This window comes from Mchenga conophoros, linkage group LG11 (genome assembly GCF_057382185.1).
Source record: "Mchenga conophoros isolate Kocher_MC1m ecotype Shallow Benthic linkage group LG11, M_conophoros_male_GT1.1, whole genome shotgun sequence".
Lineage (NCBI taxonomy): Eukaryota > Metazoa > Chordata > Actinopteri > Cichliformes > Cichlidae > Mchenga > Mchenga conophoros.
The window spans coordinates 4796589-4809462 of NC_140536.1; the positions used below are offsets into that span (position 1 = coordinate 4796589).

The 12874-nt window shown below is 43.5% G+C and overlaps 1 protein-coding gene across 1 annotated transcript; it reads right to left on the reverse strand.

Annotated features, from left to right (window-relative positions):
• Positions 1 to 837: 837 nt before the first annotated feature.
• On the reverse strand, positions 838 to 7687 carry LOC146563469 (uncharacterized). Its single transcript, XM_085290879.1, has 5 exons — positions 6908 to 7687; positions 6512 to 6808; positions 5659 to 6440; positions 5421 to 5568; positions 838 to 858 (listed from the first exon to the last, which is right to left on the reverse strand). The coding sequence occupies exons 1-5, from the start codon at positions 7685 to 7687 to the stop codon at positions 838 to 840; spliced, it is 2028 nt and encodes a 675-aa protein (XP_085147005.1).
• Positions 7688 to 12874: the final 5187 nt, after the last annotated feature.

The window sequence follows — 12874 nt, forward strand, 5'->3', positions numbered from 1 at the left end:
CTGGCTCTCACACACTGGATGTGTGCCCACGTAACACAATCAATTAATCAGTCAATCAATTACAGATACTGATTTTCAACTGTGCATGTGTTTAAAGCCCATCCATCCACTGAATCAATTTATTGCATTCCAACCTCTCTCCAACCATATTAAAGACCAAAGACCTGTCAAAGTATGTCAGCAAGAAGCTTTGTGAGAAGGTGACAACTGTCGCCCTTAGTCTGGAGTCCCATTCAAGATCTCAGCTCATGAGTGAGGGTGATAATGAAAACCTACACAGAAGGAGCTTGCTGAAGCCAGTTGGGACCACAGTGACCAAGACTACCATTAGTAATAATGGTAGATTGGAATAATTTGCCTTCTTAATCATTTAGACGGGTCTGCAAATGTAGCTTCTTCTTGCTCAAGAAGTCTTTGGAATGAATGGTTTGGTGAAGGTTTTTATAAAGAAGTTGGCTAAATTCCTTCCTGAGATTTGCACAAACTTGGTAAATTGGTAACTACAAGAAATGTGTTACAGTAGCAATTTGCATGCCAACAAGTGCTGCTCCACAAAGTACAAAGTCATTTTTTTCTTTTCCTATTTCGTTCAGATATTCTGTCTTTCTCTATTAAAATGAAACTACCATAAAAATTAGAGACCGGTCATGTCACAACTGAGAGTAGAGACTCAAGAGCAGAGCAGGTTGACGTCTCCAAACACAGTTAATTTACAACACTGGTGCACAATATATACAGTGAGGGGGAAATCCAGGCTCCAAGGGACCAAGGGGAAGCTCTCTCACACTCGCTCTCATCTTCACGCCCAGCCTCACACATGCGTGCACTGCAGGGAGGTCACAGGTCCAGGAAGGAAAACTGTGGCACAGGAAAAAGAAGTCACTCACGAATCACGAAAATACTAAAGCACAGATTCACGGAAGCTGGGAGAATCACTAACGTCTGTAGTATAATCATCCAGCGACGAGAAGATCTGTGTCATGTCTTTGTAAGTAAGCAAATGTACAAATTCAAAATGGGAACAAATAATTATTTACCACACAATATCCATTAAATCTTTTTGAGGGAATTTGTCATTCGTTGAACCAACACATACCTCCATCAGCTGATGCAGTGGACTGTGGTTAATGGCTTTAATAAATGGGGAAAGTTGACCGTCTGAGGTTGATCAACTTTCCCCATTTCCCCTGAGATTCCATGTGTGCCTAGTGAGAAATACCAAAAATAGGACACAATAGGACACAATTTTTACTTGTACATTTTACACCACAATCATAAATGTCATAAATAATAATAATAATATACAACATCTTGGAGCTTGGACTCTTAGAGTTGTTAAATCAAAGAACTGGAGCAGTAAATACCTACAATCCTCCACTCTTAGAAAATGTCCTGCCTACATGCTGTAGATTATCGTATGCAAAGAAAAAGTATTGTAAAAGTGATTTGCCGGACAGTGCCTCGAATTAAAATAAATGCACATTTCCACAAGTAATTACACTAAAATAGGGACATGCCACTTATCCATCCATATATATTAAAATAATTGTTACAGTGGGACCCTTTTTGTCATTCAAGCAAATAAAACAATCACATATACAGTGGGTAAATAAATGGTAAATTGCTTTTTGTTGCCTTGGACAAATCTCCCAGCAAATAATGATATTTTTATGCTTTCAAAATGTTGATAGCAGTTTTGTTAAATAAGCTAATTGGAATTCTGATTGGGTGAAGGTTTGCTGCTCATCTTTCACAAGATTGGTGAAATTGCAAAAGATTGAATATAGGCCATAAATAACTACAATGACATTATTATGGTCCAAAAAGTCAAGTTTCTGTGCTCTGTGCAGTATGATAGTTTGCAGTATGCAGGCACACCTGAATCAAATGTAACAAACACTGAACAGTGCAGTTCTTCTCTCCCAGAAGAAATAAAACCTGAACACACTGCATAAGAGCATTAAATAAGTTTTATGATAGATACCTCTTAAAACGTATTTCAGCATAGATTTGCTATGTCCTTTCATTGCATTTATGAGGTGTAACATGTTCTGTTAAATACAATTTTATATATTGTTTCTCATCTGAATATCCTGCTTTATGTTTGTTTGTATCTTTTCCCTTTAGACCATCTGGTGTGGCTCCTAGTATCCTGATCACTTTAACAATGTGTGTCTAGACAATGTTCACCATTATGAAAGACCTGCAAGTTGTCAATGGTCATGATTTTTCTTCTCTCTGGGTGGTGGGAGAGTGGGAGCTTTAGTCACTGCACCACATCTGAAATCCCAATAGGTGACCTGCCATGGATTTTTCTGTCCCCCATTGATGTCTCAAAGGCTGCATTTCTCTTCTCACCATCAAAGCTGAAATAAAAGAAGGGATGAGAAAAGCTACTGTCAGTCTAACCTGCATTTCTGGCCCACAAATATGGGTGACCCCAGGTGAAAGTGCCTACAGTACTAGTGGCTGACATGACCTCTCAGATTTCTCTCTTTGTATAAAATGGCTCTCAAGTTAAAACAAAAGGATTTCTTACTGTGTCTACAGACACTGAGATTAAGCACTTATCCTCCAGGTGTAACATTTTTTAATAATTTGTGTTTTTCCTGGAGAAGTGCAAGGTTTTTGTCAACACCGTCAGACACAAAGAAATGCAAAAATATATATTTTAAATTAAGTTGTTTCAGCTCTTTTGACTATTAGCAGCTTCTCTATTCTATTGTTTATGCACATGTGTTTTCAAAGTAATTATACCACATTTGCCCCAGGGCAGCTGTGGCTACAACTGTAGCTTGCCTCCACCAGTGTATGAATGTGAGAGTGAATGAATAGTGGTATTGTAAAGCGCTTTGGGTGCCTTGAAAAGCGCTATATAAATCCAATCCATTATTATTATTATTATTTAAAAGTAAGATTGTTTTGGCTTTTTATTATTAGAGTTACAGTCATACATATTTTCAGAAGCTTGTATTTAATCTGTATAAGAAACAGTCATATTAAGCAGCATGCAAATTACACATTTATTAAGAAAATTACGTATTTTTATTGGAAGATAAAGGAAGGAAACTATATGGTTCTCCAAAAGAGAAAAATAAACTGACGGTGGTGACACTCTGGTAGAAAACAAGATATTATTTCTTTCAAAATGACCATTAAACCTTAACAACCTTTGTAATATCACAAGACACATCATAACAATTCTGTTTTTGCACATGTCAAGTTCTACATCTTAATAGTTCACCAGCAAGTAGCTGCCTACTACTCCTTGATTCTCTGTGGTTGTGTGTTAAGACCCCGCTGTAATTTCTCTCCTTTTGTCTCTCTGTGCTTGTTTCCAAAACCTTCTCTTCTGCTTTTTTTTCTCTTTCTTTCAGATAACTGATGTTCTTTATTTTTCCCTCTTTCACTCTATATCTTTCCCTTTATGAGAAACTCTTTCTTCAACTCAGGCTGGCTGTTAATTTTTTCTCTCCTTCTTTTTTGATCATCCCTGTTCCTTCTCCTTCGTTGCTCTACTGACAGGTTCCCCTTTGCTATTCTAGCCTGAAATGTACCATTTTGTAATTACTATAATTTTTCTGAACCTTATGCTTTTTTACAGATTAAGGATGAATATTCACAGCACAATTATGCATTAAGCAATAGAAATGCTATCCGGCCATTAACTCTGATGTCATTAGCCATTTCCAGGTCCAAACTCCCCTTCAGATCCCAAAGTCAAAGGAACTCTGTGGCATCACTGAGAGTTACAAACTGTCTAAATTCTTTCATCTTTAATAAAATGATCAGTGCGGCTGCTTTACCAGGTGTAACATCCAGGCATCCATGAAAACAGAATATATGACATTTAACAGAGTTAGAAGTTAGATTGCTTGTTTCCACCTAAACATGATACGCCAGCTCTGCTACCACTTCCAACATAAATTAAGACAGAAAACTAAACAGCAGTGACTTCTGTAGGCAGTAGCGGTTTTAGATATGGGCGACATAGGCGGTTGCCCGGGGCGGCATCGTGGTGGGGGGCGACATCACGGGCATCGCGTCAGTCAGCGCATATTGGGAATGACATACGCACCGATCGGTTTTCTATCGCCCATTTGCTGGGAGCAAGTAAATAATTCTCTGACCGGCTGGAGCAGCATCTAATAACCAACTCGCAAAATAAAACAAAATAAAAACAAACACGAAAACAGCGGACATTATGATACAGACTCATAATTTGCACTGATGTTTTTTCGAAATTCTATACGCGAAAAGTGAGCGGAAGATCCCTCGGTGCACTTGCTGAAGTCAAAGTAAACTTTATTGTATATAGAGAGACGAGACGATGAGGCTCCAGTTACAGCAGTGCAAGTAAACAAACAATAAATATAAGAAGAGTAAGAAAATAAATATACACTTTAGGACTAGGGGTAAACGGATCAATAAAAATGTAAATGTTTAAATTTACAGTTTGATGATTTAAAGTCTCACACACAACCCGTGGAAAGGGGAGGGGGTGGCTGCTTCCAAATAGAGCACATTTCATTCATAATGTTGTAAATCCAAGCCCATTTGTTAGGTGTGGCTGTGTGCAGGCAGGAATAGGACCCAAGGTGCAGACTCCGGAGACGGACGTGAACAAAAAGGCTTTAATTAGGTACTCAAAAATATAACATAACTGAAAAAACTCAAAACAAACTTAAACTGGAGAAATGACAGAACACACAGCTAAGAAAACGGTAGATCACGACACGGACACAGAGAAACACAGGGCTTAAATACACAGAGGGAGAAATCAGGGAATGAGTAACAGGAGGGAAACACAGCTGGGACAAATCAGAACTGACGAGACCAAAGAAGCGTAAACTGAACACACTGAGAAAAGACAGAGACCTTCAAAGTAAAACAGGAAACACATAACACAGACTGAACAAAGACACAGCCTCACATGTAGGCACTACAGAGGGAACAGAGACGTGGGACCAGGGCAGACACAAACACTGACTGGACACGGGGATATAGGAACTAAGGATACACATAGACGCGAACTAGACAAGGGGATGCAGGTGATAGGGGAGACAGAGCAACTAAAGAAGACAGAGACATAAACCATAAGACAGAACTCAAAGAAACCAAAAACTAGAAAATATAAATAATATCATAAACTCAAAAACCCTGGGTCAACGACCCAGGCATCCTAACAGTACCCCCCCCTTAAGGGCTGGCTTCCAGACAGCCCAAACCAAAATATCAAAACCAAAAAAAAAACAAAACAACCGAACCAGGGTGGGCGGCGGGGGAAACAGGATGGAGGGCTCGAAACAAAACCAAACAAGGAGCCAGAAACAAAAAAAGAACAAACAACGGAGCCCGGAAAGCAACAGAACAAAAAACAGGCTCACGACAGGCGCAGACGGCCAGGAAAAACAGTTCACAAAAAGTTCAGGGGGCCGACCCGGAGGCTGACAGCACAACAGTCCAAACCCGGGCAGTTCAGGGGGGCGGCCCGGAGGCTGATGGTCCAAGAGCCCAGAAAACAGTTCAGGAGGCCAGCCAGGTGGAAGGCACCGGTGGCGACGGAGCAGATCAGGAGGCCGGCCGGGCGGGAGGAACCGACGGCGGCGGAGCAGGTCAGGAGGTCGGCCGGGCGGGAGGAACCGACGGCGGCGTAGTTCAGGGGGCTGTCCATGACGGCAACGACGTCCAGTCATCGGCCGGACAGAACGTGCAGGACGAGCAGGCCGGACAGGATGTGCAGGCCGGGCAAGACGTGCAGGCCGGGCAAGACGTGCAGGCCGGGCAAGACGTGCAGGCCGGGCAAGACGTGCAGGAACAGACAGCATGGAGACCTCAGGAGCAGACGAAGCTGAACACTCGGAGACTGGACCAGGCGGAGCTGCAGAGGCTGAGGCCGGACCAGGCGAAGCCCAGGCTGAGGCCGAAGCTGGACCAGGCGGAGCTGCAGAGGCCGGGGCCGGACCAGGCGGAGCTGCAGAGGCCGGGGCCGGACCAGGCGGAGCTGCAGACTCGGAGGCAGGACCAGGCGGAACTGCAGAAGCTGAGGCCGAAGCCGGACCAGGCGTAGCAGAAGCAGAAGCTGGACCAGGCGTAGCAGAGGCAGAGGCTAATGGCGGCTGAACAGGCTCCTCAGGCCCTCCAGCTGACGTGGCAGAAGGCTGAACAGGCTCCTCGGGCCCTCCAGCTGACGTGGCAGAAGGCTGAACAGGCTCCTCGGGCCCTCCCGCTGACGTGGCAGAAGGCTGAACAGGCTCCTCGGGCCCTCCAGCAGGAAGAGACGGCTGAAGCGATTCCTCGGACCCTCCAGCGGAGACGGGTGGCTGAAGCGGTTCCTCGGACCCTCCAGCGGAGACGGGTGGCTGAAGCGGTTCCTCGGACCCTCCAGCGGAGACGGGTGGCTGAAGCGGTTCCTCGGACCCTCCAGCGGAGACGGGTGGCTGAACGGGCCCCTCGGACCTCCAGCGGAGACGGGTGGCTGAACGGGCCCCTCGGACCCTCCAGCGGAGACAGATGACTGAGCAAACAACTGAGGCGGTAACTGAGCAGGTGACTGAGCCGATAGGTGAGCTAATGTCTGAGCTATGGAGAGAAGTTTAAGTTGTATTGACTGTTGTAACGATGGCAGCAATGGCGGGTGAGGTGGTGGATTAGCAGATGGTTGGACTAGGTTGTCTGAGCCTACGGATCCTACAGAAACCTGCTGGACGGGCTCACCTGAGCCTCCAGCGAGGTCAGAAACAGGTGCAAGTACCTGCCGGACACCAGCCACTCCCACCCGAGGAGAAGGTACGGGTGCAGGAGCTAACTGGTTCCCGGTCATCCTCACCCTGGGAGCCGGGACAGGCACAGTCAACGGCTGGGCAGCTGCAGTCCCCACCCGAGGAGCTGGTACGGGTGCAGCGACAGGCAGAGGCTCAGCCAGCCTAGACACCTGAGCAGGGACCAGCTGGACCTCAGCCTCCCTCACCTGAAGCACTGAAACAGGTGCAGGGGAATGCTGGGCCTGAGCTGCCCTGGGAGCAGGAACACAATGGTGTGAAGGAGCAGGCTCAGCAAACACAGACTCTTCTAAAACGTTTTTTAACTTCCTACCACCACCACGTCTAACAGTCTTAATAGTCTCAGTCTTAGCAGTGTTCATATGATTGTTAGTTTCCAGCTCCGAGGAACGACAGCAATCACAACTCACCACCGGGAGTTGCTCCGCAGAAAAAGAGTGGTGACGGTGTGAGCGTCGCCTCCTCCGGGAAGTGGGAGGTGGCGAACTGGGCTGCGAATCCTCCAAAGGACCGGGCTGCGATGAGGAAGCAGAGAGTTTGTGAAGCTCAGAACGTGGCAGACCCAAAAACAGAGCGAAGGACTGCAGCGGAGTGAGTCTAACGTCCGGTGTCACATAATCTCTCTTCCTCCGCCGCTTAACTCTCTTGTCGGACTGGTAATCCAGGGGTGAAGGCGGAGGTGTAGCGACTGGAGAGAAGGAGCATGTGCTCAACCTGATCGCCCGAGGCATAGACACTGGCTCGGCCGTAGCCATTTGGAGGCTGCGGGGCCCTCCCAAAGCCAAACGTGACCCATAGAAGGGTGACTGGAGCTCCTGGGCATGCTCAGCTTCCTCCCTCACGATCTCCTTGAGGAAGGCAGAAACTGCGGGTCGCTGATACCACACGGAGTCTGCTGGGTCCATGTTCTGGTCGTGATCTTCTGTTAGGTGTGGCTGTGTGCAGGCAGGAATAGGACCCAAGGTGCAGACTCCGGAGACGGACGTGAACTCAAAAAGGCTTTAATTAGGTACTCAAAAATATAACATAACTGAAAAAACTCAAAACAAACTTAAACTGGAGAAATGACAGAACACACAGCTAAGAAAACGGTAGATCACGACACGGACACAGAGAAACACAGGGCTTAAATACACAGAGGGAGCAATCAGGGAATGAGTAACAGGAGGGAAACACAGCTGGGACAAATCAGAACTGACGAGACCAAAGAAGCGTAAACTGAACACACTGAGAAAAGACAGAGACCTTCAAAGTAAAACAGGAAACACATAACACAGACTGAACAAAGACACAGCCTCACATGTAGGCACTACAGAGGGAACAGAGACGTGGGACCAGGGCAGACACAAACACTGACTGGACACGGGGATATAGGAACTAAGGATACACATAGACGCGAACTAGACAAGGGGATGCAGGTGATAGGGGAGACAGAGCAACTAAAGAAGACAGAGACATAAACCATAAGACAGAACTCAAAGAAACCAAAAACTAGAAAATATAAATAATATCATAAACTCAAAAACCCTGGGTCAACGACCCAGGCATCCTAACACCATTATGTATTCATGATTTGAATCCTGGGTTGTGTGAAATCTCAGAAATGCACCCTAGACAACGTAATTCTGTGAACTAAGGTGTAGGTCTATTAGGTTATGTTGTGGTGATCCTCGGGTTGAGGGATGGGTGTTCATACTGGAGAGCAAAATTAAAACCAATGGAAGATGGACAAGAAAAGTTCAGGTCCTCAGTTTAGAAAAAAGAGGAGAAGAGGAGGAGAAACGAGTAAAAGATGCAGGTAAGCAGATGTGTCATTGGATAATGGCAGGTCATCCTAAAACAATCAGAATCAGAATACTTTATTAATCCCCAAGGATATTATGTGGGTTATGTGGGTTGGTCCAAGAAGAAATGGTAAAAATAGTAACAGTAACAGACTAAACTCCAAACAATACAATATGTTACAGATTTTAATATTAATTAGTCATTGTCAATTGTTGATTTGTCCTGTTCTCATTGTATGACGAATCGTATCTATGAAGCGCCTTGAGACAACTTTTGTTGTGATTTGGCGCTATATAAATAAAATTGAATTGAATTGAATTGAATTGAATTGAATTACGGGCAGCACGGTGGCACGGTGGTTAGCACTGTTGCCGCACAGCAAGAAGGTCCTGAGTTCAATTCAACTCCATGTGTGGAGTTTGCATGTTCTCCCCGTGTTTGCGTGGGTTCCCTCCGGGTACTCCTCCGGCTTCCTCCCACCGTCCAAAGACATGCATTGTCTGTCCCTGTGTGTTAGCCCTGTGACAGGCTGGCGACCTGTCCAGGGTGTACCCCGCCTCTCGCCCTATGACAGCTGGGATAGGCTCCAGCGCCCCCCGCGACCCTGAAAAGGATAAGCGGAAGCGAATGGATGGATGGATGAATTGAATTATGATGGCTGTTTGGTAGCCGTTTGCATACTATGCATACTCTCTCTCTCTTCGTGTGTGTGTACAACAGTTTTATGTTAATGTACAATACTTAATATGTTTTGTGTGTGTGTGTGTGTGTGTGGGGAAGGGGACGCCAGAGGGAGTGTTTGCCCGGGGTGCCAAACAGGCTAGGACCGCCACTGTCTGTAGGGTTACTCAAGTTGGGCTAGCTGGTATATAGTGATGTGGTACATGATTGCTAGCGACACAGCTGTGTTAGCATAACATAAACACAGTGAAGCTGGAGGATGAATGCTAACTTTTTTCCACTTGATAAAGGTTAACGTGAGGGTTCCCGTTGGTTAGGCTGACAGTGATCACTGACTGTTTTTAGGTGCTTGTTCAGATGTAATAGAACAAGATAAAAAGCATTAAAACATTTTAACAGCACAACAGGCTTAATAAACACAGAGTAGTTTGGGCCCGGAAGCAGGATTCATACATCATCACTTAAAGAACAGCTCTCGGGGCACAGCTAGCTCAGTAGATGCCACATGATCGAAAGGTTGGGCATTCAAATCCAACGAACGGCGGCTATCCTGGATTGGTAGCTGCCCACTGCATCACTGAGTGAATGGGTTAAATGCAGAGGACTAAGCATTTTCCTACAGGATTAATAAAGTATACATAAACAATGAGATTCAAGATAATATTTGACACATCTGTAAAGCAGAAATATCAGTAAAATACACAAGAAGTAATATGACTGAAATATTAGTAAAAAAAAAATTACTTAATATAATTGATTAATAGGACACTTTTGTGACATTTGTCAACACCGTCAGACAAAAATCCTGATGGTGTTGACATCTGATGGTGTTGACAAAATACCCTACTTTCGCTCATAACACATGTTTTTCTGACAGAAGCCATCTTGTTTTTCATCGTTTGCTTATGGCCTCTACAATCTACCTAAATTAAGCTCTTTATACAAAAAACAAAAATTAAATCTTGGATTACATTGACTTTGGTGTTGACGCACTATAGCTGTGACACAGAGTTTTATCAGAAAGGTATGCCATAAATGAAATATATATCACAGCAGTGACCTTATGGCATGTGTATCAAACAGGAAGTGGTAAAGGGGTCCTCAGACTGTAAGCTACCCACAATAATTCCTGATTTGTTTGTACTTTTAAAAAATCTGACGGTGCTGACAAAAACTCTGGACACAATTTTAATCACTTAAAAAATATGTAAAAATAAATTTTTAATTGTATATTTTGATATTATATAAGGTATTGACTTAAAAACTTAGTGACGAGAGCCATGATGTTTAATTTTACATTACTTTTATTTTTTTCCCTGAATTTTAATATTATCACACCTGCTTCTGGACAATGGATTTTTAAGGTACTGGTAATGTACCATTTAAAAAAAATTTATATGTATAAAAAATGCAAAATCATACTTTTGTTGTATAAACATTGCCTTGGTTTGTCTTTTAGGCATTTGGGTTAACACTTGTATGCATATTTTTAACCACAAAATTGGGTTTTATCTGGCAGACATGTTTTGTCCCTTATCTCAAGAATCGGTGAAGTTTGTGTTTTGGAGTTTTGTCTTTCGGGTGAACCAGTTTCTGTCTGAGTGTGTTGCTGGGTCTGAAGTACACTGGGATGTTGTACTTGGAGAAAAGTCTCCTGAGCTTCTCTGATACACAGGCTACATAGGGGATGACAGTGTTGTTGCGTCTGTCTTTCTTATCCTCCCTCGCTGGTGTCTGATCTTCTTTTCTGTGCATCTTTGCTGACTTTATAAACGCCCAATTAGGATAACCGCATGTTTTGAGTGCTTCCTTTACCTGTGTGTGTTCCTTCTTTTTTCCTTCAGGTTTAGAGGGAACATTCTCTGCCCGGTGATGTAGGGTCCTGATTACTCAGGACTTACAAATTTGTGTTCCAGAGTGTGATGGGAGTCAAAGAGGAGGTACTGGTCCGTGTGTGTGGGCTTCCGGTAAACTTCAATGTTGAGGTTGCCATTCTCTTCAGTGTGCGCAGTGCAGTCCAGGAAAGGCAAACAGTTATCCTTTGTGTCTTCCCTGGTAAACTTGATGTTTTTATCCATGGCGTTAGTGTGAGCAGTGAAGGATTTATTTTATTCTGCTGTTGGTTCCAAGGTGGATATTTAACTTTCAAATTTTTCTGGCAACCTTAATTAGAAGTTTCCAAAATGCTCAGTGTGGAGAAATAATTAATTTTCCTGAAATAATCTACTGACAAAATGTCTACAGTGAATTTTTTTATTTCTAAATTGTGACTGTATGTGCACTAACTTAATTCACTTTGATGTGAAAATTTAGGCAGATCTTTAAAATAGGACGATCATTAGTCCTGATTATAGATTGATTAAAATTACTATGACATAATTCAGTATGCATGGCTTCATCACAGAGTGACCTTCAGTATGCATGCATGCATTGAAGTGGTTTGCTGCCCAGTCAGCACCTCAAAGTAACACAGTTCTCTGCCAAAAAACACTGGAATGCTCCCTTTAGGTTGGGGAAGAGAGGCTCCCCCAAGTGAGAGGACCCTGGAGTAAAGATTAGAGATTAGAGTAGTAATTAGTTAATTTCAAACCATATTCACCTGAAAATTAAATTAGCTATCAGCAGTGAAGTCTGGTGACAATATGTACCTAAAAATGTCTTGATCAGTATGTGATCTGAAATCAGAAATTGTCACAGCTTCAGGAAGCCTTCAAGTAACAGGTTTGTTGCTCATAGTTTCCACACACACAAATGCTGTCTCTTGTGCACAGAGAGGTAACTTCTCCAGCAGCATGCAGAGATATGAAGTTAATTAAACTGCCAATCCCAGTGAGAATAACCAGTACCTGAGTTAACCCTCTCAAGGCAGGCGTTGCCGATTTGCCGATTTGCAACTAACAACCTGATTACCCCACATACATATTTTATGAGTTTTTTTTTTACTCAGAAGTACCACTGCAGGACTTGGTTGTGCATTAGCAACAAAAAGTTTAATTTGAGCCTGAGAGGGTTAAAACAGAGAAACTATAGAGGGTGAAGCACGCATACAAAACACACACACACACACACACACACACACACACACACACACACACACACACACACACACACACACACACACACACACATACATTTGCTAAGAAACAATCATCCAACACATAGGAAGATCACATTTACACATTTACTTATTTAGTTTTTATTCTGTTTACCAGTCATGAACAGAACTTCCTTATTTGACCTTTGACCCTAAAGTAAGTAATAGATTTCAGGTAGGGAAGGTGAAAAAAAATCAATGCTTATATTAAACCCTGCAAGCAAATAACACTAGTCTATCAAAATGTCAGCGTAGAAACAATGAAGTAGTGCCAGCTTTGATGGCACATATTGACAAATGCAGCTGGTCATGTGTGGACAAAAACGTGATAGAGCAGTGCTGGCATTAACTTGAGAGATATTCTCTGGTGGCTCATTCAGCAACAGTGTTTTTCCAAAGGCTGCTTCTCAGCAGAGCACACTGAACAAGAAGAGAAGCAAAATATGCACAAGCAATGCAAAGGGGAATCCAAATTTTCACCCCCAAATGTGATCTGCTTTTGTTGAAATGAAATCAGTGTGATCACTCTATT